The 27081-nt window shown below is 43.9% G+C and overlaps 1 protein-coding gene across 29 annotated transcripts in view; it reads left to right on the forward strand.

Annotated features, from left to right (window-relative positions):
• The window catches only part of KALRN (kalirin RhoGEF kinase), a 690517-nt gene that overhangs the window by 443076 nt on the left and 220360 nt on the right, over positions 1–27081 (forward strand). For all 29 annotated transcript variants that reach the window (XM_016941792.4, XM_016941796.4, XM_016941798.4 and 26 more), the window contains 6 exons: positions 2248–2340; positions 7642–7753; positions 10118–10308; positions 10747–10848; positions 12166–12308; positions 15667–15769. In XM_016941792.4, the coding sequence (XP_016797281.2) occupies positions 2248–2340; positions 7642–7753; positions 10118–10308; positions 10747–10848; positions 12166–12308; positions 15667–15769 (744 nt within the window). The remainder of the gene's footprint in view (positions 1–2247; positions 2341–7641; positions 7754–10117; positions 10309–10746; positions 10849–12165; positions 12309–15666; positions 15770–27081) is intronic.

Below are 27081 nucleotides of genomic sequence, written 5' to 3' on the forward strand. Positions count from 1 at the left end.
ATACATTTTGCCCATTTAAAGTATGAATTCAGTGTTTTTGTGTGTGCGCTGACAGATATGTGCAACCATCCCTTCAGTCAATTTTAGGGCACTTTTATCACCTCACAAAGCAACCCTGTATCCTTTAGCCATCACCCCCCAGCTCTCCACCACAAACCCCAACCCACAAGCAACCAATGATCTACTTTATGTCTCTACAGATAGATCTGCCTTGCCTGGACATTTCATAAAATTGAGTCATAATACATGGTCTTTTGTGACTGGTTTCTTTCACTTAGCATAATGTTTTCAGAGTTCATCTGTGTTGTTGCATGCATCAGAACTTCATTTCTTTTTATGTCCAAATAATATTTCATTGTATGAATATTCTACATTTTGTTTTTCCATTTATCAATTCATGGATGTTTGGGTTTTTCATGCATAGATATATATTTTTTATTTCTCTTGAGTATATACCTAGAACTTGAATTGCTGGATCGTGTGGTAACTTCAGATCTATACACCTGAGCTTTTGCAATAGCCTCATAACTTGTCTTTCTGTCTCTATTTCTCCAAGATTTACCCCCATGTTGCTATTAGGTATATATATTACTCTTTCTGAAACATTACTTTCATCATGTGTTTTTTTCTCTTTTTTGTTGTTTGTTTGTTTATTTGTTTGTTTTGAGACAGGGTCTCTCTCTGTCATCCAGGTTGAGTGCAGTGGCGTGATCATAGCTTACTGCAGCCTTGACCTTCTGGGCTCAAGTAATCCTCCCACCTCAGCCTCCCAAGTAGCTGGGACTACAGGCACGTGCCACCATACCCAGCTAATTTTTGTATTTTTTGTAGAGATGGGATCTGGCCATGTTGCCCAGGCTGGTCTTGAACTACTGGATGCAAGTGATCCTCCCGCCTCGGCCTCCCAAAGTGCTGGGATTACAGGCATGAGCCACCATGCCCCGCCTGTTTTTTCTGTTTAAGATCTGTGATGCTTTACCATTGAAAAACTTACCATCATATCCTAACTCTTTTCTAACTCAAACCCATCAATGACCCAACCTTGCATATCTAACTGTATTTTTCACTTCTTATAGAAGGTGGGTGTGCATCCTCTGTACCATTCAGTCATGGTCCTCATCATCATCTAAACACACAATGATTATTTCAGCCGATACAGTTTTGTGTTTGATGTAAGTGAGTGTCATTCCTCCAACCTTTTACTTAACCCACCCCCACTGCCCACCTCACCTCTTAGCCCCAGGTGAGGTTGAGGCCTTATCTCTACTAACCACCCGGCCACTCCCAACCCCAGTAATCTCTCAATTTTTATTGGCTATACCATTTCCTCTATTGTCTTTTGTTGATCTCTAGTTCATGTGCGTTGAGTATTCTCATCTAGACTGTAAGCTTTTTGAGGGCAGGGAGAGAAATGTACCTTTCTCTGACCCTTATAACCCCTAGACTTTGGGGAGTAGAAGATCATTTTGGAGGTAGGATAGAGAGTAGATTAAAAGGAGAGACTAGAAGCACAAACAGCAGTTGGAGGCCACGGCCCTAGCCTGGGCATGAGTGATGAGGGTGATGTCCCTGGAAATGGAAAGGAAAGATTTGTCACCAGGGATAACAGAGGAGAAATGACTAAAATTGACTCCATGGTTTCTAGCTTAGGAGACCTGAAGAATGAAGGAGGTGCTATTTATCACAATGAACATTTATAAGAAATAAAGTGATGACCCTAAGTTGCGATGTGTTAAATTTAAAGAGAAGGATGGTATTAATAAAGGAGATATATCGTTGTGCTATTTTAAGGAGACTGAAGGCAGGGAAACACTCCTCAGGAGCCATCAGAATAGATGTCAGAGCCTCATTCTCTGCCTTCCCTGTACTCTCATCTCCCCTTTTTGGAACTGATTTCCTTTTACTCCTACTTCATCTCTCCTTACCCTCCGCTCTGTTATTTACCTTATTGCTCTCTTTTCTACTGTTCTTTTTCTCCATTTTTGCTCAATTTCTATTTGTTTCACACACTTGCTTCTTTCCCTAATCCTTCTCCCTTTTTACACTCTCTCCTATTTTCTCTATATGCATCTTGATCTCTTTTGTTTCTCTTTTTACTCCCCTCTCCCTATGAAAGAACATGTTCTCATACTTGTCTACCTTTTTCTCTTTCTTCCTCTCTTCTGACCCCTGCCTTTCTCCTCTCAGAGTTCACACACATGCACACACCCCTCTGTGTCTAATTGCACATTGTTCTCATCCCTGCAGGAGATACAACAGCGGCATGGTCTGGCCAACTCCATCTCTTCCTACCTAATTAAGCCTGTCCAAAGGATCACCAAATATCAACTGCTCCTGAAGGTACCTCCCCTCCCCTCTACATCCCCCTCCACTGCCTACTGCCTGGGGCAAGGGAGTCCCAGCTTTGGCCCCTAAGGATAGGAATGCTTCCACCTGAAGACCTTTCTTCTACCTAGGGCAGAACTTCAGCCCACACTGGCATCGCTGTCCTATCCCATGGAAATCCAGATGCCTATTTTAAGGCAGAAGGGGGAGAAAAGAGAGCAGGAATAAGTTGTGACTATTTTCTCATCTACCTACCACTGCACAGCTTTTAGCAATTGCCTTCTCAGGCACTGACTGGCTCCTAGAGGCTTTCTTGTCCCTCCTTACAGAAGCAGATTCCTCCTGGTAGCCCCTGCTTTTGATGAAATCAAGAGTCAGAGTCTTGCCAGGCACAGTGGCTCATGCCTATAATCCCAGCACTTTGGGAGGCTGAGGTGGGCAGATCATTTGGGGCCAGGAGTTTGAGACCAGCCTGGCCAACATGGCAAAACTCCATCTCTACTAAAAATACAAAAAATTAGCCAGGCATGGTGGTGTGCACCTGTAATCCCAGTTACTCGGGAGGCTGAGGCAAGAGAATCACTTGAACCCAGGAGGCGGAGGTTGCAGTGATCCGAGATCATGTCACTGAACTCCAGCCTGGGTGACAGAGTGAGACACAGTCTCAAAAAAATAAGAATAATAATTAATAAATAAATAAAAGGTCAGAGTCCTAAGGGCAGTGCCAGTTTACATGGGTAGTCGAGGCCAGGGTGGCACCTACCATTGTCTGTGTTTGTCAAGACGATGAGGATTTTGAGGGAAAATAGTCAAAGGGTACATGTTAAAACACAAGGGTATTCTTATATCTGTAGGTTCTTGCATGTTAGGGGTTCTTCTGGAGCCAACCAAGAGATTTGGATTTTCCTTCAAAATCTTATCTTTAAAAGTTAAATAACCAAATATGCAAAACACTAAGTAATTTGGGTTTATCCTTCTCATATAAGAATGCATTGATACATTGAAAATAATGTCATTTCCACAGAAAGCCTGGGGAATTGACACAAGTAGTTAAATAACCCCCATCTATATTAATACCTAAAGTTTAGGGGTAGAGTTTTCCCTCATTTGAAATATCCTGCTGGTTGCTCCTTGAATGCAAAGATAAAGGGATAGTAGGGGACATGTTATAAGTACATTGTGTAATTTCAGAGGAAATCTGATGTAATTCAGCTCATGTTTAGAGATGTCTGCAAAAACTTGCATAATCTCATTTCACTGAACCTGAAAACCAGTCTAATTTTAAATCTGCCATTCTAGTCACACTGGAGTGAGTCCACCATTCCCAGCCCATGGAATCTCCCTGGCTTAGCACTATGAGAGGTGTGAGGGCAGCAGTACAGTGAAGGTGCAGGAGCCTGTGCCCTGGTAGGGTTTTCTGTCCTCTGAGTCAGAGTGGGGCCATGCCACATCATTTCCCTTCAGCCTCATCCCCGCAATTCTTCTCCTTCCTCATCTCCAAGAAGAGGCTACAGACATCTGCTTCCAGTACTCCAGCCAACCAACCCTGCAGAAATGGCTTAAAGTGTTACAACTGGACATCACACCCTCAGCCTTTCCTGAGGACTAGTGTGAGAAAAGAGTGTGCAGCCACCCCAGCCGTCCTGACAGAACTGCTTTCCCTTCTTTGTTTTTTGAAATTTCTTATATGAAGACACAAGAAATTCTTGTGAGATCTCAGGACAGGGGTGTAGGGAATCCTCTCTCCTGAGAAATGGGTATACTTTCTATCTTTAGATGACAGCTGCTTAGGCCATTCTTTACGTGTGGCTATTAGAAAGTTAGCATTGAATTTTGTGGTTGCTTACAGTAGAATCCCTTAGCCCAGATTTTGTGTATAATTATCTTCTTCTTTCCTATCCCACTTAATGCTTGGCCTTTTAAAATTATTTTTCATGGTCGGGCATGGTGGCTCATGCCTGTAATCCCAGCACTTTGGGAGGCCAAGGCAGGTGGATTGCTTGAGGTCAAGAGTTCAAGACCAGCCTGGCCAACATGGCAAAATCCCGTCTCTACAAAAAATTAGCTGGGCATGGTGGTGTGTGCCTGTAATCCCAGCTACTCAGGAGGCTGAGGCATGAGAATTGCTTGAGCCTCGGAGGCAGAGGCTGCAGTGAGCCAATATCATGCCACTGCACTACACCCTGGGCAACAGGGTGAGACTCCATCTCAAAAAAAAAATGAATAAAATAAAAAATAAAATTATTTTTCTTGTGCTAACAGACTTAAAAAAATTGATTTTTATGGTTTTGAATGTATGTATCCCACCCAAAGGTTGTTCAGGAATTGGTGGGGTTGTGAATTTAAAAAGGAAAAACAAAAGGAAAGAAAGACAAACCAATGCTGACTCAACTATCCACACTGCCAGTGTCTTAAATCAACTAAGATGCAGTTCTAAAAGAAATATAGCTTTTTACCTCTCCCTTTAACCCTGTAAGGTGTAAGCCCCCTAGGATGAATTATGTGGCATAGACAAGGGAGGGAAGTTGAGGATGGAATAGGCTTGTGTTTTGCTGTGGGCAGTCGAAGGAGTGGGCTCTGGACCTTTGTTCTGGAGTTGAGTGTTTTAGGAAGAAGTGCCTATAGAGGTAGCTAAGAAGTGGAAAAATAAAGTGGCAGGAATTTGATTGTGAGGAAGTCATAAAATTATTATTATTTTTTTAAGAAAATAGGCTGGGCACAGTGGCTCACACCTATAATCCCAGCACTTTGGGTGTCCAAGGCAGGTGGATCACTTGAGGTCAGGAGTTTGAGACCAGCCTGACCAATATGGTGAAACTCCGTCTCTACTGAAAATATAAAAATTGCCCAGTCATGGTGGCGTGCACCTGTAGTCCCAGCTACTTGGGAGGCTGAGACAGAAGAATTGCTTGAACCCAGGAGGCGGAGGTTGCAGTGAGCTGAGATTGCACCACTGCACTCCAGCCTGGGTGATAGAGCGAGACTCTGTCTCAAAAAAAACAAGAAGATAGTTTTGGTCTTTTTTAAATGTGCTGGTGGCAGAGTGCCTGCTGAGTAAGAGAAAAACAGTTTGCTGAGCTTTTACTATAAATAATATGGGATTTATTTTCATAAAGTCAGTTTTATTTCAAATACATGTATATTTAATTGTCAGTATCCTCCGGGTTCATCACTTTAGGTATGGTGTGAAAGTAGAAACTTTACGTCAGAGTGCTCAATATTCTTCATGTAAATCTGCTGTGGCTTTACAAAAGGATCCTAAATTAAATGTGGAGCCTTCTCCTTATCATAAAGTATAGCAAGGATCAGGGAAAATTTATTGGCCCAGCTGGTAGATTGGTAGACTTGCTAAATTATTTTGGGCAGGGGGGGATTAAACTAATTCATGTTTTCTGTCACAAATTGAAGCATATTTCTTGTTTTTTCTCTTATGTTTTGCCTCAGGATTTTCTTTGATGATATATGAAAATAAGATTGGGAAGGTTAAAATAAGGAAAGGGGTGGGAGAATCTGAGAACTTTAGGTTGGCAGAAGTAAATACCACTTTCTGAACAAGGGTGACATTATACTGACTGGAGCCAAGGGCAAAGCTGAGCACTGATCACTTCTCCCTCTCAAACATGTGCTCTAGGGGGCGCACTTCTTCTTTGGACACTCAAAGCTCCCTTATTCCTAGGGGAATGTATCCAAGGATTGGATTTTTAGATCAAACTCTCACTAATTAGGTATCTTACCAAGTATAAAGCTTGACTAAAAATTTCAAGGATACAAGTAATTCCAAGGCAGAGGTGACACAGGAAAGGGCCAGGACCACCAGTGCAGCTCCAAGCCCTTTCTTGCAGCCAGGATGTGCTGCGGCCAGGTTGATCTACAAGGTCTGTAAATTATGTATGTCACATTGTATCACTTGCCCTGAAGAGAGCCAATTGGTCATGAAAGATATTCCCTTTTTACTTAGATAGTTGCGTAGCTTGTGTGACACCTTCCAGAGAGCTATGCCTCTAAAGCCACAGATTCTAGGATTGTTTACCATAAGAAGCCCTAGACAGACCAGATTTATCCTATTAAAAGCATTTCCTAGATAAGTCCTCTCTTGCTAGCAAGTACCATTAGGTTATTTGTCAAGAGGTCTGTCATTAACATGTTTACAAGATTTGATCTGGTGAACTTCTTTATTTCTGGGAAAGGCACCTCCATTCAACATGCATCCCCTACCCCCTCGAGGAGAGAGTATGGTTTGCAGATCTGTTGCTTAACCATTCCCTTCTCAGTGTCAAAGTGAGCAAGATACAGTGACCCTGATAGGAAAAATGAAAAGCCAACATTCTTCTGGTTTGGGCAAAAATCATTCCAAGTGGTCTTATGATTCTCAATATAGTTGGAAATGATCTTTCCTCCACCAACCAGATACTATATATCTTTTATGGGGATGGTGATGGCTGAGTCTCCAATGAGGAAATACAAAAGAAAGGACACACTCCCCAGCTCCCCAGGAGGTAAAAGAAAGAGGGTATTTCCCCTGGAAGCCTCAATGGGGGACAGAATATAGGAGAGACAGGGTTGATGTGGTGGATAAAGTGCCAGAGTTGGATTCAGGAGACCTGGATTCAGGCCCCTGCATAGCCTCCACTGAGTTATATAACCTGAGGAAAATCACTTCATCTCTCTTAATCGCACTTACCTCATCTGACAATGAAATAGCCTAGAAGCCCATCTATTGGCCCCAGATTAGGAACTCCTGATCCATATGATCTAAAAATATTTTATTACTCTGGGATGTCATAAGCCTATTAAGTCTCCAACCTCAAGTTGTTCCCAGTGGGATGGAAGTCAGCATTCAGACAGTAGAGGCTTGTAAATAAAAGTGGTGTCAGCAGTAAGCATGCAGGGATATATGGGTACTGCATAGCACACTCTTTATCTTCCCTTTATCCTCCTCATTCTTCTCTTTATTCTCTTTATTGGATTATACAATACTGCACCTCTGTTCACGTGCTTTGCCAGGGTAGTCCCTTCTCTAAGAGGGCAGTCCAGTGACAGAGAATGCCTCAGTTGCTGCCTTACAGGTCAAGCCATTTGGGAGTTGGGTTGGATTGAGTTAGTTTGGGCTAGATTGGGCTAAGAATGCTCAGTGTGGGAGAAAAGTAGTGGTTGAATTCTTAGAGATAACCCCTTTTACCCCACCTCACTTTCTTTATAGCTCAGAGGGAACCATTACAGAGAGCGAAGCTGGTCTATAATTTCCTTGCTGGGTTAGGTGGTGGGAGGAAGCTGGGGGAGATGGCCCTAATTATGTCCGGACTTTTTTTTCCCCAGGAACTTTTAACTTGCTGTGAAGAAGGGAAAGGGGAGCTCAAGGATGGCCTGGAGGTGATGCTCAGTGTCCCAAAGAAAGCCAATGATGCCATGCATGTCAGCATGCTGGAAGGTAGCTGTCCTCCCAGCACTGGGGAAGCCTCCTCTCTTCCTTGACACGGGGGAGCTTGTATCATGGGAGGGAAGTGGCATGAAGTTAGACAAGGTGCAAGGCTGGAAGAGAGAAGAAATGACAAATAGTTACATAGGCCCTTGTCATGTGAGAGGGGCTCCACAAGGACCAATTTGGCTAGCACCCTGCTTCTAGGAAGGACCAGGCCTAAGCCACTGGAGGTTATGTGGACATGTTGCTGCCCATGAGACAGTCCAGGACAGGCCATCACCCTCACTGTTGGTGTGCTAGAGCTTCCAACCTACAGCAGTCTTGTTAGTCTGCATAGCATCTGCATTACATTGCCTTGGTCATCACAATGAATAGAAAGCCTGATCACATAAACACACACAGACACACATACACACAAAACATACCATCTTCAGCCTTATGCTCTTTTTTTGTTATTATGGTAAAATATACATAATATGTATAACATAAATTTACCATTTTAACCATTTTTGAATGTACAGTTCGGTGGCATTAAATACATTCACATTCTTGTGCAACCAGCATTTTGTCCTCCTAGAAGGTTAGTAAGTCCAGCCAAAGAACTCTGATAAGACTTCAGTCAGATGAAGCTATCTTCTTGGGACCAGAAACCTGTAGAGTAAGATTCCAATAAAGTGGTCTTAACACTGCAGAATGAGTGGGCAGAGCAGCCATACTGGGGTGGAATTTGTTAGATGAGTTAAGATTTAACATTTTTTGGGGAGGCCAAGGTGGGTGGATCACCTGAGGTCAGGAGTTCCAGACCAGCCTGGCCAACATGGCAAAACCCCGTCTCTACTAAAAATACAAAAATTAGCCAGGGGTGGTGGCGCATGCCTGCAATCCCAGCTACTCAGGAGGCTGAGGTGTGAGAATTGCTTGAACCCAGGAGGCAGAGGTTGCCGTGAGCTGAGATCGCACCACTGCACTCCAGCCTGGGCGATAGAGCAAGACTCCATCTCAAAAAACAAAAACAAACAAACAAAAAGACTTAACATTTTTAATGGGTGCTAAAGGAAATGTGTATAGTCTGTTTCAAATATGTAAACACGTGGGCTGTTTTTTCTCTTCTGGACTCCGTCCTACTCCGCCAATACCACCAACACCACCTTGGGAGACTTGATACGGTCTCCATACTTCCCGGACCATCCTTAGCACCAGAGCAAAGGAGCCCTGGCTATTTTCCCTAGGCTGAGCAGGAACCATCTCAATGTATTCCTGTTGACATTTTTCTCCACTCCTTTCCTCTCTGTTTGTACCTTCCCCTCCACCCCACCCTGGAAGTACCTGCAAGTACCCAGCTCCTCCAGTCTGTCCCTGACCTATGCTCTGGATCCAGCTACTCCATGCATGGTCTGTTTACCAGCAGCAGCAACAGCACCTGGGAGCTTGTCAGAAGTGCACATTCATGGACTCACCCCACACCTACTGAATCAGAATATCTTGGGAGGTTGGAGGGTGGGCAGTAATCTGTGTTTTCACAAGCTCTCCGGGTGATCCTTATGCACACTAAAGTTTGAGAGCATCTCTTAAAAACTTCAAGTGGTATAAATATAAACTGTTGAAGGCTTGTGCAAAGTAATCAAAGGGAGGAATTCTAGAAATGGAATATAAGAATTAAGGTAGGTCAGGCACAGTGGCTCATGCCTATAATCCTAGCACTTTGGGAGGCCAAGGTGGGAGGATCACTTGAGCTCAAGACCAGCCTGGGCAACATAGGGAGACCTTGTCTCTACAAAAAATACAAAAATTACCTGGGCATGGTGGCATGTACCTATGACCCAGCTACTTGGGAAGCTAAGCTGGGAGGATCACTTGAACCTGGGAGTTCAAGGCTGCAGTGACCCACGATCATGCCACTGCAAAAAAAATAAAAAATAATAATAATAAGAATTAAGGTTATGAATGACACATAAAGAGGAGCTGAAGACACTCAGTCAGGCAGTGTTTGTCCTCAACCCCACTCATAGCTGCAAGTCAGGAACAGTAGAAAGTTGTGGAGGACAAAGGAGCTATGGGATTTGCCCTTGCAGGAGGCCAACTGTGGGTGTGTGAAGATGTGAGGTTGCATAGGACCTTTGCAGGAGATTCCACTAATATTGGTTATGTATATAAAAGACATGGTGCAGGAAGGGGGCAGGAGAGATCTAATTGCAATTCTCAGAGATGTCTATGGAAGTGTTCAGCAGTCTCTGGAGTTAGCAGAGAGAAAAAAACCCTTCAGTAACTGAGGACTAACAATAAGAGAGGCCTTTCTCCAAGAGGGGAGTGGAACATGGCCCCCTGACTGTGGCAGTAGAGAAACTCCACAGGGTGGAAATGGATGTTTTTCAGGGTTCGACGAGAACCTGGATGTGCAGGGGGAGTTGATTCTCCAGGATGCCTTTCAAGTGTGGGACCCGAAGTCGCTGATCCGGAAGGGGCGGGAGCGGCACTTGTTCCTCTTTGAGATCTCCTTGGTTTTTAGCAAGGAGATCAAAGATTCTTCAGGACACACGAAATATGTTTACAAGAACAAGCTACTGGTAGGTGGGGCAGGTGGGGTAAGACAAGACTCCCTGCTTTCATAGAACCCATGGGCAGGAAGGGATCTGGACACACTCATCTCATCTCCTCCCCGGCCTCCACACCAAAACCATCCTGGACAAATGAAAATGTCTCCTATTTGGAAAGCACCCCACTCACCTCCCACGTCTGCATTGTAGAGTTCACAGTTCTTCTTTCTGTTTGCTTTTAGCACCTCCCTCTTCACCTTCCCTCCCTGGTACCTGCTAATCAGGCACGTGCCTGTAGGTCCTTCCATCCTGGGTAGATGAACAGAATATCCAATCTGTTAAAGTTTGATTGACAGAAGCCCCTCCCTCGGTCCTCTCCTCTTTGTTGCCTTTCCCTTCCCACCCCAGCCCTAAGTTTCCCCACTGCCCTCCCCTTCCCCGCCTCTCATAGGCATTTCCTGTCTACAGACCTCAGAGCTGGGTGTGACCGAGCACGTGGAGGGCGATCCCTGCAAATTCGCCTTGTGGTCTGGGCGCACCCCATCCTCAGACAATAAAACAGTGCTGAAAGTAAGTACTGCTCTCTGCTAGGCACAAACTAGGGTTGGGGATAATAGAAGTGGGGGTGGGCAAGTGACACCTAAAAGCTAAGGCCCAGAGAGTCTCCTGAGCCATGGGCCTCTTTTGGGAATGGCAGCATCACATGGGCATTGAGAAGCAAATTCTATCATGAAGGTAGACCCAGAATCTCAAAGACGCATGGTCTCCTCAAGTGCATGCACATGTGTGACCAAGAGGGAAGAAAGGGAGTGGCTTGTGGGGCCAGCTCAGCAAGGCCCACTTAAACTGTGCTCTGTCCGTATCTCTTCCTTCAAGTGGCAAGAACAATTGACCCTTTGACAAAAGACACCTTGATTTGCTCCACATTCATTTGACATTTTTTCCTAAATAGCTTCCGTGTAAAAGGTATAGTGCCTAGCCTAGTGTGGTGGGGGATAACTATGTATAAGATATGGACCTTATTCCCTGGGAACCTACATTCTTGAACCCCTACTAAATCACATTAGCATGGGGACCATGCTGATGGAGAGAAATGTCAAGAGGGAGCCTTTCACCAGAAGACGGCCTTGAGGAGTCATTGCAGCTCTCTGGGGCACAGCAGTGATGTTAGCCTGTCTGAGCAGCGATAATGCAGATGATGAAGTTCCCAGCAGTCATTTGCTTGTCAGGAAAGTGCCCATCACCAAGGAAAAAATGGTCCAACCCCGACAAAAGCTTCACATGTATTCACTCTGAACTGCCAGCATAGCTGCTACCTGTTGTGAGGCAGAATTACCAGAAAAAAAATTCTACCAAGACAAATGGGATCATCATAAAATGATAGCAGTGCCTTTAGTTAACAGAGCTTGCCACAAACCCAGGACTGATTTCTAGTCAGTACAAGTCTGTGGAGCCATGCTAGGTGAACATCCTGACATATATCCATACTGATTGGGAAGTAGATGCTGCCCCTCCCAGTGCCCACAAGACCTCCCCAGGATCTAGCAACCCAGGTGTTAATCCCTGTCCCAGGGGGAACTTCCAGATACTGTTCCACCTCCAGGGCAGATATCAGGATTGGTCAGTGCCTTATGAGTTATGAAATACTTTGACAGTTACTCCCGTACAAGTAATTCTGCATTGAGTCTTGAGGTCAGAGCACTGTTCTGGGAGTTGGAGAAGCCTGTTTCTGGTATTGAAGAGTCATAAGTATGAAATGAGAAATAAACTCCCCAGACATTTGGAATCCTTGAAAATAACAGATGAAGACTGCAGGAGGGTTGAGAACTGTTTTTGGTAAGGTGTTGGGAGTTGGGGTTCTCAGTCTTTCTCCCTGTGGCACTCTAGGCCTCCAACATTGAAACCAAGCAGGAGTGGATCAAGAACATTCGAGAAGTGATTCAAGAAAGGATCATTCACCTGAAAGGCGCTTTAAAGGAGCCACTTCAGCTCCCCAAAACACCAGCCAAACAGAGGAACAATAGTAAGAGGTAACCAGCACCTCTCCCTCCAGCACTGCCTGCCTCACAGGTTTCCGGGTGCGGGAATGGGATGAATCTTTGCTTCTGAAGGGGGATGTGCCCAGCAGGTGGCACTCTCCAAGAAGGCCTGTGAGTTCCACCTAGGATGAGTCATCTGATCTTTAAGCATCTCACTAGTGTCAAATTCAGCAGGGCTTCATTGAGCACCTCTTATATGATAAACACTCTGCTAGGTTCTACAAGATAAAAGGAAGTGTAAGATGAGTCGATTCCCTTAAGAGCCATCTAATAGTCATGTCTGACACATGAAATAGACCGGAAGAACCACGTATAGGGATCATCAATTCTATAAGAATTCAAAGAAAGGGGACTTTAGATGAGCCCTAGAGTGGAGGAACTCTCTGGACTGGTTGGATAGTCAAAGGGCTTTGTGTACTGTAATGTGTGGAGTGGTGGTTTCATTGCAGGTCTTACTGCAACCCCCACAGAGACCTCACCTTCATTCACCTATGATAAGCAATGTCATTGGGCAGAAGAGGACTTATATCTTTCTGGACGCTTCTGAATCCCAGTTTCCTCTAAACCCATGGATGACTTCTTAAGTATTTCTTTCCCAAGTCTCCATGTGACACCTACACTTACAATGACTCTTTTGGGGGACAGTTCCAAAGAAAGCATACAAAAACTTCACATACATTTTGAAGAAAAAAAAATGGGGTTCTAGCAGAGATGGTCATTGGTGATAACAGGTTCTTCCCCCCTCCCCTGTACCTGAATGGAATAAATCTGGAGGATTTAGTTGACCCTTAGGCACCAACCAGGACAAGCAGGGTAGGGAGCCATTTCAGGGCCTATGAAGCAGCAGCAGCATTGGTCCTGAGTGAGGTGGTAGCCAAAAGAAGGGTGTGACTATGGTAGAGAAACCTCCATGGGGCGGAAGCCCCAAGACCTGCATGACCAGGATAAGTTCACCTCCTCAGTGCTGCATGGACAAATTATAACTGCTCTGGTGAAGGGGTCATTTTGATGCCAGTTATCTATGTCCAGAGTCCAGGTAAGGAGGGGGTGGACTAAAGTCTAGCAGTGGAGACAGGCCATGCCTCAGGGAATCCCTACTTTAATAAAGAAATTAGAAAGGAAACAATTACAAAGAAATGATGGTCTAGGATCATAGTGAAAGAGGATACTCAGGTGAGGCTGACTAGGCTTATTTACCCTGACATAGCCCCCTTTTCCTATAGTAGGAGAGTTTGAGCATTTCCAGAACATGGGAAAGGCATATCTTGGAAACGCCCCCACCTTTTCTCTGCTCCCACCTTTTCTCTTGTCCTGAGATGGGTGGGTGAGAAACCTTGGCATACTCTGCAGAGAATAACCAAACAGTCTATAATTCCGTTATCTTGGATTCCTGGATATGGGGACAGTTTATAGAGGAGTTCATTGGTTGGGGAATACTACCCACAGTCCTAGGTGGCCTCCCCACATCCCCCCAGAAGTGGCTTCATCTGGAGTGGACCAGAAGGGCCCACCATGGGCCAGAATAGCGGGAAGCAGAAAGTACAGCCAGCTCTCAACTGTCTACACATGGTGGGGAGCGCTGGCCCAGATAATCCAAAACAACAGATGATCTAAAAGTCCTTTATTTTTGGTTTTGAAATGCGTCACATAAAGTCTTTTTACAGCAGATTTTCCTTCCTATGAATGTGTGGCTTATGTTATTAAAATAAATTGGCATTTCCCAAGCCCACAAATGATGGTGAGAGAGCAGTTGACTTAGAAATGTTCTGGATGGGAGAAAATAGTTTTTATGATGAATAGACATTGTGTGTATACATGTGCGCATGCATGGGTACTTGCATACACACACACATCCACATACATTCACACATACACCAGAGTGCAATCATTTAGACCCTTTGAGGTGAATTCGTTATTTGTGGCACTTTGTTCATGTGGTAGGATTCTCAGGCTTTCAGTTTCCCTGTCCCCTGATGCCATTACTTCTCCACAAGCAGCATCAGGGTGTCTTTTATAAAAGCCCCCTGGGGAAAAGCTGTCATTTCCTGTGCTAATTCACCCAACTCCAACCCCACATCTCCCCCAGCTTTTCCTGGCACAGACCTTGCAGCCTTCATCAGTTTCCAGACATCCAATCCCTGTTGGCCATGGCTGTGGGCTTGGTACAGGATGGGGGCACAGTTCTACAGCTGGAGAGCTGAAAGAACATGGGGACAGCTGTGTGGTCCGGGGCCCAGGAAGGGGTCTAAATGCCAGGGGTGCACTCAGGAGATGGCCTTAGCTGACACACAGAAGCACAGCTGGCTCCAAAGCTGCTGTGGAACCTGTGACTGTTCACCAATCTTTGAGAAAATGCCTTGGCCTTCTGTGTTGATAAGAAATCATTATAAACATGCATGAGATCCTCAAAACCCAGCCAGATGAAGGCAATAAATTCCTTCTCCACACCCAGGAGTTGAAGGTCTAATATCAGGAATTTCCCAAATTTAATATCCCCTGGAGACAATATTCCACACAACCTGTTTTCTTGAACAGAAGAAACTCAAGTTTAAAAGAAATCTTGGCCGGGTGCAGTGGCTCACACCTGTAATCTCAGTACTTTGGGATGCCAAGGCGGGCAGATCACCTGAGGTCAGGAGTTTTGAGACCATCCTGGCCAACATGGTGAAACCCCGTCTCCACAAAAAAATACAAAAATTAGCTGGGCATGATGGCAGGCACGTGGAAACCCAGCTACTTGGGAGGCTGAGGCAGGAGGATCACTTGAGGTGAAGGTTGCAGTGAGCCAAGATCATGCCAGTGCACTCCAGCCTGGGTGACAGAATAAGACTCCATCTTAAAAAAAAAAGAAGAAGAAATCTTATCACTTCTGTTTTCTTTATAGGCCAGCTGTAAATGAACCCTCATCTTAATTACAGCATGTACAAAAACTTGAATACCCTGAATTTGGGATTATTAAAATGACCTAATCACCTGGATAGAAGCCTAGGCTCTAAGTAGGATATATATCTTCCTACTGCCTCTTACATACAGACCCGTTCCCAAGTGTGTGTATATATATATACACATACATACACCCCCTCTGCAGCATGGGCTGGAGGAGTTTTGGGGAAGGGGGTCATTTTGCATTTAGTTATCAACATAGTGATTATGTGTTTACTAAGTGCAAGAAGTGACATCACTGAAAATCACATAGGGCCACTCTCTTTAGCAGGATAATTTTAGACAAATCCCTGCTAGAAAGTGCTGAGGCGCTGCTCTGCCCACCCAACCGGAAATCCTTGTGTGCTCTAAACCCACAGTGGTTCCCCCCACCCCCACCCCTGTTTTTTTTCTCTTCTTCCTGCAGGGATGGAGTGGAGGATATTGACAGCCAGGGGGATGGGAGCAGCCAACCAGACACCATCTCCATTGCTTCTAGGACCTCTCAGAACACAGTGGACAGTGACAAGGTAGGACAGAGTCCTAACCTTCCTTCCCCTGAGACTTCTTGATGGCTCAACCACCCCTGGAGAGGTACCCCTAGATAATTTCTCTCACTATGGATCCTACCTTCAGGAGCCAGTTGTCTCTTTGTGCCAGCCAAGGGGGAAAGAACAGGGCTGGAGGAGGCATGTCCCAGCACGAGATCTGGTCTGAGGGGATGGAAGACTGCGGTGGTTCAGGCTGACCTCTCACATTGGGAGAGTTTAACAGAAGTGGGAAGGCTGAGCAGTGAGGGAGTCTAGGTTTCTTCTCTTTCTGAGATGCCCCACCTGGGCTTCTTGGGCTGCTGTGCCTTCTGGGGGGATGGATCTCAGTGAGGCTGAGTTGGAATAGTGTCCTGAGACCTTAGTGGCTGTGATTGGCTCAAATTTACAGTGATTTGAGAAGAGCTCATCTCAAAGTTAGACCAAGATTAAAGGTTTGGGAAATGGCCACAGAGATGCTGTTTGGTAGCAGCCTGTTATCCAAAGGGACTCTAGTGGAAATGATGCTTTCCTCTGGCCAGATTATTGGGGCTCAGTTGCTGAGAGACAGGAGGACCAGGAAGTGGTATACGAAGGGTGTAGTTGTTGTGTGAGAAAGCCTGGCTACTTGCTTTCTAACATTTTGGAGCAAGTAAGCAAAAGTTAGTAGCTCTGATGGGAAAGCAAAAGAAAAGAAACTGTAGCAAAGGCTCTGTGTATCTGCCCCAGCTAGGTGAGGAATGCAACCGCCGGAATTTGTAGCAGGGGGAGGAAAGGGTCCATGTCTGAGCCTACTCTCATTTGCTTACTCTAGAATCCAAAGAGTATGAGATGATCTTTTGCTGCCTGTTAGTGATCTTATTAATGAAGTTCTGGGTTTCCAAAGACTATTTGTCCCTAGTTTATCCAGACCTAGTATTTTGGCCTGCTCCTTCAGGCTCAGACAGCAGGCTGTGTCATTGCTTCATCTTAGTTTTCTAAGTTATAGGTATTTCTTTTAAAGATGATCTGCATTCATTAGGATTTTTCCTATTTTTTCTTGCTGGGAGAAAAAAACTATTGAGACCTTAGTGTGGGGACTGTGCCCCGAACCTGCTGAAATTATGGTGCCAAATCACCCTAATCATGCTTTAGACTAGTGCTCAAGGTCATTCAAGGTAATTCTGACAACTGCCCTCAAGTTTTTAAGCCATTTTCTACTGACTATCAGAGTGGATGGAAAATTAGTTTTTTTTCCACTTGTGAAAACATACAATGAAAAACCATTTCTGTAATTTCCTGTCTCCTCTGACCTGTTGTCTAGAAATATAACCTAGTGTTCCTAGTGTATAAAAAGTGTTCCTCTTTAAACAGTCAGTGGGTGGTAAGTCAAGTGCAGTGTTTCCCATGTTGAGACATAGATTATTAGTGTCATGGTCCAGGGAATTCATCCCTTCCAGCTGCTAATCCATCTTCCCAGCAGCTCTGACTTTGACACAGAGCCCTATGCTAGAGCCATTTGTTTTAGGAAGACCTCAGCTCCAGCTATTCCTTGTCTTTCTGGCAAGGTATGTGGGGCTGGACTAGAAGACCTTTGACGGCAGCCATTTTACTATTAATGAGGGGTCCTAGTACTTAGACTTTATTCTACAAGTAAGGAAGCAGGCTCAGAGAAACTAAGTGAGTCACCCAAGACAATTCTAGTAGTTAGTGGGAAGGCAGGAACTAGAACACAGATCTCCTGATTTTTCGTGTTTTCCCCCACTCTGAAAGTCAAAGCATTGAATTCCTGATACCAGGATGAACTCAGCTGGTCAGTTTTTCTGCATATTTCACAGAAACAGTGCTCACATATTCATGTAGAGGCACCCATCATGTGCCAAGCTCTGTGCTGGATGCTGTAGAGAGATGTGGACTATTTGTTGAGTGTGAATCTCTACTTATGTAGTTTTTTGTTTCATGTCTGTCTCAATAGCCAGGTCATTGAGCCCCGATGAAGGCAAGAGCTGTGTCTGTCTGTTTCATTGCCGTACTCCTGACATGCAGCACGTAGAGGCTCAGGAGATACTTGTGGAATAAATAAATAGAGGGGGCAAAATGACTGGTCTCAGGAAACTCCAGGATTAAAAGGCAGCTAAAACCAGTGGTCTGAAAGCAGACAGATATATGAACATTGTATTTTTAAATATGCTAAAGAAAGATCAAATCCCAACTACCTTCTCTGGCCTTAGGAGACATGAGCAGGTCAGGAGATTCTATGTTATGTGTGTACACAAAACCTAGAAAATTCCTTAGACATAGTCACACTTTCAAAATAAGGGGAAGATCAGTCTAGGACTATGCACTGTAATTTAAATGTTCTTACTCTTCTAACACAAAACAGTGATAACAGGGCAGCCATGTGTCCTCCGTGACTGCACTTTTCTTCTTCCGTTAAATCACTCATTGGTATGTTTGAACTTGTAGACGTTATCAGCAGTGTCAGATTTTCCCCTGACTATACTAGATGGCCAGGGAACCCTGGTTTCTAAGTGGTCAGATGAACAGTCTCTGAAAAAAAGGAAAATAACAAAGTGGACTGATTCAGGTAAACTGACTCATATTCAACAGAAGGGCAAACAAGGGTGCTGTGGGGGGAAGGGGTGGAGACAGCTCACCCAATTCAGACTCATCTAACAGTAGGCTTCTACAAAAATGCCCCAGTCTTCCTCTTACAATCCAGAGGAATGACAGTAGTAGTTTCCCTGTCTGGTTGAGTAGATGAGGAAAACATAACCATTAATGAGCCATGACACACCAACTTGGGGAGCTGTGGCGGCTCCAGGATCTCCTCCAACCACTCCATGTGTGTTACGTATGCTGTGGTGTGGTGGAAGGAGTTCGATTCACCTAGGTTCAAATCCCAGCTCTGACACTCTGTGTCACATTGCATAGGTTACTGCACCTTCGTTTTTCTGTAAAGCAAAGATAATAATACCTATCTCACTAAGTCATTGGTAAGATTACATAAAATATTTGCTTGATAACCATTAGACATTCAGTAAAGGTTAATTCCCACTCTTACTAGAGGGGAAGCAAAGGTTTAGATACTATGAATAAGACTGCACAATTATTTGGCAGACTGTGAGGGTCTTTGAAAATGCTTGAACTAGTTCTGCCCTGTGGTTTTATTGTTTATTAACTGTCAGCAGGTTCTTCTCTGTACTAGACCTAAAGTGATGTAGCTTCAACTCACCTGTCTATAAAAAGAACTTTACTCTCTTTTCCATCTGCCAGCCCTTAGAATCTAAGGTTTGGATATTTGCTGTTAGCATTGGCTCATGGGTTATTTTATTATTTCATTAGTTATAGTCTATTACCATCACGTATTAATTTTAATGCTCAAATTGTACCACGTTTTGCCAGTGGCAGCCCTTAAGCCTTTAAGTGTTGAAAGATGCTTGTCACATCTTTTCTCCAAATCATCTCTGATTAGAAGTCTTCAGTTTCTGTGTCTGTTCCTTATATTTATATATTTTTCACATCCAGGTTGCCTTCATCTGGATTTACTCTAGTGTGTAATTTCTACATAAAATGGGTCCTATAAATACATCTAAATACAAATACATCTAAATATAAATACATCTAAAAGGTACATAATACTGCAGAAGTATTCTAACTAATGTAAACATGGCTCCTTGTTCCAGGACTAGCTGCTATGTGCGGATCCTCCTTAAGAGGGTATGCCATGTTTAGCATATGTGTCCAGTGCTGGCTCAGAAAATCTCCATGCCGTTTTTTATGGACTGCCCTTATTCAGGCAGATGACTTAGTAACCTGGGTGTAGGACTACTTTATGTCTATTAGATTTTCTCTTATTTAGTTCCATCTCAGTGTTCTAGCATGTATTGAATACAAATTATCTTGTCCAGTGTGTTAGCCATACCGCTCTGCAATATTGGATAAATGCATCTTCTGCAGCTTCATCCAAATTCTTGCTAAAAAGACAAGATTGGGAGCAGAAGACCAATGCCCAACACCCCTCCTCATTTCTCACATAGGGTCTGTAACTTGGAAACCTCCTTGTCTGACTCTTCTTTAACATCTCCAGGGAAAGAAATGCAACCACTTTTCTCTATAGCAGAGAAGCTGAGCTGTTTTCTTAAGCTGTAAATCCTCTCTTGATGAGAAAACAGTCTAATATTCTTAATCCTACATTAAACACTGACAACACAATATGGGTGCCTCAGTAAATGGCATTAGTAGCTTTTCCAGGGTTGCTTTTGTTCAATACTTAAATGGATCTGTATAGCTTCTACCTTACATCTGTCTAATGCAAAAGTGGTAGTTCCCTAAGGGGCAAACAGGTGTGCTCACTTTGTTCCATGGTGGTCTGAGCCCCCCTTCCCTATTCTGTCCAGGAGTAAGTTCATGGTTTTCTGAAAAGGTCATTCCGCTGTAAATAGTCTTTTGACTATATGTGCATTACTAAATGGTGGGGCTTTGCAGTCACACTTAGAAGAAATCTACAATTATAGAATTCTAGCCAAGCAGGGCTGAGTAATGAGGTGACAGCCAAATATCTTCTCGTTTAACCTGATGGATATCTGCTGAATCCTTTCCAGCTAATGGTACAAAAGCAGCCATCTGCACTGTAATAGTTCCAGTGCGTGTATTTGCCATTTAGCCCAGGCATGTTGGAAACATAAAATAAATGCTTATTGAATGGAATATTACAAACCTATCCTAGTTGGGATACTCTCCGTCTGAAAATCACTATAAATTTTCAGACATGTCCGGGTTGGCTGGAGAGAGGGAGATTGAAGTGAAATTGACTTGCTGGTACTCTTCTCTGAAAAAATTATAAGGGAAGGAACACTGCTGAAACATTTCAGGCTGGTGTGTGGTTTGAAGAGGAACTTCAGTAACAAGCCAATGTGAGCTGAGGTGAAATGTGGGCTGATAATGGTGATATGCCAAAGAAGAACAGGGAAATACCTGGAGAACCCCTGAGATTTTTGGATATAACTCAATGGTTTTTAAACCCTGAATTATCACATCAATGTAGTGGGTCATGACCAAGATTTTGTCTTACCAATTGGGAAGAAAGGCTTGGGTCGGAGATGGTAAGGGTCCAACTAAGGGGAAATTCAAAGGATTCCTGCAGTGTCACTGCTGCTTTATAATAAGCCGTAGCATGATGCCAGTTAACAAGAGGCAGGGCAGCCTGGCTGCAGGAGCCTTCTGAGAACAGACCTCCTGTAGAGCCTTACCTGGTTCATCAGAACTGACAATTTCATCACCTGCACACTGGGAGGCCACTAGATGCAAGGGCAGTAGCCAGAGAGAGGAACCACTTCCTGCACCAGGGGACGCCTAGCCCCTGTGTTGGCATATTCCCACCCACTTCGTTCATGAACTGTGCAGAGGCCCTACCTATTCTACAGCAGATGCTGTTCTCCATGCTAGGAGTACAGCAGTAAATGAGAAGAGGTCCTGCCATCTTCCAGCTTACATTCTGGTACATAGAAAACCAGAAGGAGAAAGGATGGCCATTTCTAGTCTTCTGCAAATTGCGTCAGAGATAAAAGACTGCTTGGTTTTTCTTCTGAGAAAAAGTGGGCTAATGCTGCAACTGAAAGGACTTGAATTAGATGTAAGACATTATTTTCCCTGTAGGGATTAGTGCTTATGGAGGACAGATGACTGAGAGAAAAATGAAAGTCTTTACTTAAATGGGCTCACAAATAGGAAAAAAGCAAAACAAAACAAAAACAGAATAGCGATGGAGTTAGGACAACTCAAAGGTCAAAGGAGAGCACCCTAGGTCCCATCCCCTAGAAGCAGTCTCCGACTGAGATTCCCATGCCTGTGATTTGAGGATGTGCTCCTACGGGGGGGAAAGAGGGAAGGGAAGCAGGGTCCAGTGGGGAAGGAGTGAAGGCTGGTCCCTTCCAGAGCTCTGCAGTAGGAATTGCATGGAGTTTGCCCTGCCTTGAGGCAAGGGGGCCAGCCGTTTGTGTCGGTTGTGAGCTGTGAGCAGCCAACAGGCACAAGAGCTGGGACATGGGTGCCCTGGCAGGAAAGGGGATCTGGGTGGGCTGCCAGTAGTGTCTCCTGCAGGGAGGAAATGTGATGTAAAAGAAAGGGGATGGGTTTTCAGATCAGGTATGGATTCAATCCCCAACTAGGTACCAGCTGCATGACCTGAGTGGTCCTTTAATCACTTCATACCTCCATCTCCTCATATGTGCAATGAAGGCAGTGATTTCTACTTCCTGGGATTTTGAAGGACTAGCTGAGATTCTATATGAAAGAGCACAGAAGACCTGGGGTAGGTCACTGCCCAGGGGACTGTGGGGCACTCCTGTGCAAGAAAACAGGCAGCAACATGCCCCCTAGAGTTTCAAGGGGCCACAGACCACTGTTTTGCCACTGAAGAGAAAACCAAACATCTGGAAATGTGGAGACTTGGCAGCATTAGGATTGATAAAAATCTTAGCACTTCACATGGTAATATTTTTCACTTGACACATTCTTAAAAACCATCACGATGGTCCATCCAAGACTGGGTCTCCAGCATGTTGCTGTGACAGCATGTTAGGTTTAGCTGTGGTCCCTGGACAGTGGCACCACACACTGGTGTGTGCTATCTTAAAGGCCCATTAAGTGTGCTATCTTAAAGGCAGGAAAAATGGGATAGGTCTCTGGGAAAAATTCCTCAGCACTAGTATTACTCTGCCCTTTGTCTCAGTGGGGCTGGAGGGGCCCATGAAATATTTCTTATTAGGGAGAGATTATGCTGCTTCCCATTTAGTAAAAAACACTTCAAACCCTTAAATAAATACCTGAAAAGTATATATAATTGCGCTTCCTGTTACCAGGGCCTGGAGTAGATATATCTGAAGTCTAAACTTGGGCTTTATAATATAGCTGCGTAATCTCGAGTCTCAGTCACATCCCACACCTGACAGCATATAGGATTAGAATTGCTGTATAAATCCGATAGAAACACTCTGATTTTTCTCAAGGACTTGATATTCACTCCAAAGTAGGAAAAATACCATCTCCACTCTAAGCCCAAATTGTGATTTCTTTTTTTTTTTTTTAGCTTTCTTAATAATTCAAGTCCAGAGCTAGGTTTGAAAATAACTTTCTTCCCAGTATAGTTCCTTTGTTACTTTTATCTGTGGTAGGCAGGTGGCTGGAGGAGGAGGAGAAGGAGCAGAGAGCAACAAAATGCAGAGGTTTCTGTGTTACTCGGTATGCCTGCAGCTCCCCGCCTCTGGCTGCCCTCTCACCTCCCAGAAGCACAACTCCATCCTCTCCTCAGAGACATTCGACACAGTACAAATGTGTGGGCTTTTCAGAACAAGTTGATAAAGTGTGAGGAATCGAAGTCACAGGTTTTCCTCTAAGTGAAATTTCTTCAAATAAATGACTGGCTTCCAGCTGTTGCATACCACCAAAGGGTATGAAATATACTTTGCTGAAAAATACAACCTAGGTTCACAGGGCAAAATATTTCATATCAGCATTATTTTACTTAATATTTTGATTTATATTCCATAGCTTAAAAACCTCCCTCAAGAAACCCATCATTAAAATTGCCAATCGTCTGCAAAAGCAAGTAAGTTTCATAAAATATAGCAGACAGTGAGTAGTTTGCTGAACACACGCAGCTTGCAGGAAACCTCGGAAGTGCTCTCGTGGTACTCAGAGCACTTGGACCCTCATAAAAATTTGTTTCAGGTTCATACAAGTACTTGTTACAGAAATAGGGACACTGGAAAAGGTGATTTGCCAGTAGATGAGATCTATAGGTGATAGCTGCAAGGGTAACCAGAGACTAGATCTGATTCAATGTGAGTTTGGAATTTGAAATCATGGAATCTTAGGAAGGAAAGGAACCTTAGAGATCATCTAGCCCTCTTCCTTCTGTTTAAAAAAAAAAAAAAAAGTGACTTGCCTAGAGTCATGAAGCCAATTAACAGCAGACCTAAGATTCAAAACCAGGTCAATCTCCTGCCTGGTAAGTTGGATTAAAAGCAGTGCTTTTGTAGTAACCTTGATGGTTCAGCTTGATCCTTGCAACAGAAAGGAAACCCTACTATTACCCCCCCATCCACCCACTATGCTGAATGTCCTTGCATCACCTCCCACTCTGCCCCAGCAAATCCACAGCAACACAAAGTAAATTACAAAGTGGTTCTGTAGCCCAGTCCAGGGGCTTCAGGGTTGGCATGTGGCAAGTATTAATGCCTATCACAGACTCATTGATGCCAAGTACTCGTGACTCACATCATAGCCTTGGTGGGAGTGTGATTCTGCCCTAGACAGAATCTTCCAGCCTCTCAAGCAAATTCTGGTTGGGCTCTGAGAGCTTGGCAGTGAGCACTGGGATGTGGCAAGGCTGATCCCTGCTTCAGAGCTGCCTGGGAGGACTGAGCTGCCAGAACCACTTCAGCCCCACCACAGCCCAACTCAAATTGAAATCTACTTTATTATTAGAATTTTGGTGGAAGGAGAAAGCAAATCTGAGAGCAAGCCAAGATGTTAAAGTGGATTAGCTGGAGACAGTCCAAGGCAAACAAGGCTCAAGTGAGTACACTTGCAGTTCTGCCAGGAGAAGGGGTACAAGAAGGGAGATGGCATGGTTGGAGGGAGGGGAGGGGAGAGCAAAATTGGAGCCTGCAGGTAGAGAAGTGGTGGCTTTCAGGGCAAGGATTTTACTGGAGTGTTCTGTACAGACCTTTTGATGTATCACTTACCCTTTCTTCCTTCTGTATCAATTAAGGAGAAAAAGTTATTTTCATATAGAACAAAATGACTGAATCCACATTGTCAAAACTAATGGTAGGGGAAACAGGGAATGGGAAATTTTGTTCTTCAAAAGTTGAGTTCCAGGATGACTAGAAGTGATATTGGGAGTGTGGTACCTAGAGGCAAGCTCTTCTGGTAGGCATGAAAATAAACTTAAAAACTTTAAGCAGAAGGAGTTGGGCATGGTGGTTTGCACCTGTAATCCTACTACTTTGAGAGGCCAAGGTGGGTGGATCAGCTGAGTCTAGGAGCTCAAGACCAGCCTGGGCAGCATGGTGAAACCCTATCTCTACAAAATATATAAACAAAAATTAGCCAGGCATGGTGGCACATGCCTTAGTCTCAGCTCCTAGGGAGGATGAGGTGGGAGGATTGCTTGAGCCCAAGAGATCGAGACTTCAGTGAGCTGTGATTGCACCACTGTACTCCAACCTGGAGTGAGACCCTGTCTCAAAAAAAACAAACAAACAAAAAATAAAACAAGAAATCTTTAAGCGAAAATTTGCTAGACAGGAACCTCTGGAGCCAAAGCAACGTAGAGTAGGTGGGGCAGGCTGGAGGTGGCTTTGAAGCTGTGGCTCTGCTTTCACTGGAGCTGCCTTTACCATATGTGCTGTGGTATAAAACATAACAATGTCATCTGTGGCCATAACATAGAATTCTTGGAAAGATCTTGTTGACCAGACAAGTGGGAAAATGTAACTCTTTTTTGTGATCTTGAGCTTGGGTTGAAAATTCTTGCCTGGGTTTCACCTACCTGGCAGTTTAGTGTCACTTCATCACTTCTGGTGACTACTGCCAAACTGTCTGCCACAACCAAAGTGGCAGATGGATGATGGGAGTGGGTGAATACATGGGTGTGTGAGGTGAGACCTTCCCCATTGCTAAAAAGCCGGCTTTGTCAAGAGAAACAAGTTCGAAGATCCTCTATGGTGAAACAGTTAAGGACGTAACGTCCTCAGGGCTTCTTCCAGGAGTAGTCAGTAGTAGCAGATGCCAGTTAAGGGCACCTTGCCTCAGGCTTGAGAGCTCTTGTTTTGGGGAGAAAACTGCTAAAAGAAGATGCAGAACTGTGTAGATCAGACCAGGACAGATGTCCACTCCTATTTTCAATCAGACACTTGCCCCACTACTAATCAGCCTTCTCATTCTTCTCCCGCCATGTCCCATGCAGATATGGCCCTGGTTGTGTTGAGCACTCATGTTCTCATATCAGGCTGGCAGTTTGTTTTCAGTCTCTCCCATTTGTAGGAACTTAAAATTGAGTCTTACATGTTCAGAATGTTCAGATAGTCTTATTTTTTTTTCTTTAAGAATTCTAGTTCTTTTTGAAATTGCTAATTGCAGAGAGAGGTATACATTAACTAGAATTTCAGGAGAGATGCTTTCTGCATGACCGCTGCTGATCCTGGCTAAAGAATGCTTTGTGAATGCTCCTATATACATTGCTTTCTGCCCTGTGGCAACTGCAAGGACTTAAATACCTCTTGGAATGTTATGAGGTGCTGGAGGAAAACCCAGGCTCTATTTTTTTTACTACATCTGTACCCTCTCTCCTGCTATCTAGTGTCCTTTCTGCAAGAATAGAATTTTTAAAGTTTCACTTACTGTTTGCTGTTCCTCATTTACACATGGAAAACAGATTGGCTTAATGAGCAATAGAAGATATTAAAAATTCATTATCTTTTCCTTTACTTGGGATTTTCATGTAGGCTGTCTTTTTATCTCATTTACTAATTAATTCATCAGTCATTTTCTGAGCTTCTACCATGTGCCAGGCACTATTGTAGACACAGAGGATATGGCAATGAAGAAAGCACACACAGCACCCTCGTTTCCTGCTTAGACCTTTCTCTGCTGTGCTGATAGCCTGAATATGCCCAATTTTGAGACATTTCAGATTATTGTTTGAAAAAAAGAAAAATTCTTCTTGAAAAAGGATTTGAAGGTATATGGAGTGGGTGTAGTTTGTTAAAGAGAGGTACTTCAAATCATGGAACCTGAAATCTGTAACTTATTTCACGTCCCCACCCCACTTCATCCCGCCACCCCCAAACTGAGAACGGTCACGGTTCTTAGGCCTTTTTCCACACAGTCTCTTAAAGGGGAATGCTTACTGCATTAATTTAAAAAATTCTTTAAAAATCTTACAAGAGAAAGACTTCTAGAATATGTTCGCTGACATTTAAATTTAAGACGATACTGCCAACAGGGGAATATGAAGTCCCAACCATGAAATTTGCTGTTATTTGGAGGGCAAACTACTAGGAACTACCATTGATACATGCCCAAACAGAAAGTTCTGTTAACATGGAAGAATGAAATTTAGGCAGAACAGAAAATTATTTCAAGTATATTGGTACACTGAATTCATTCTTTTATTGAACAAAATTTAATTGTGTCCATTGATGACCAGATACCACGGAGATTCAGAATATATCAAAACAACTTCTATTTCTGCCCAGTCTTCTGAGTTCACACCCCAATTGATAATATGTGATCGTATGTGATGATAGGGTGGCTGTATACACGTT

The sequence above is a fragment of the Pan troglodytes genome, chromosome 2, assembly GCF_028858775.2.
Source record: "Pan troglodytes isolate AG18354 chromosome 2, NHGRI_mPanTro3-v2.0_pri, whole genome shotgun sequence".
NCBI lineage: Eukaryota > Metazoa > Chordata > Mammalia > Primates > Hominidae > Pan > Pan troglodytes.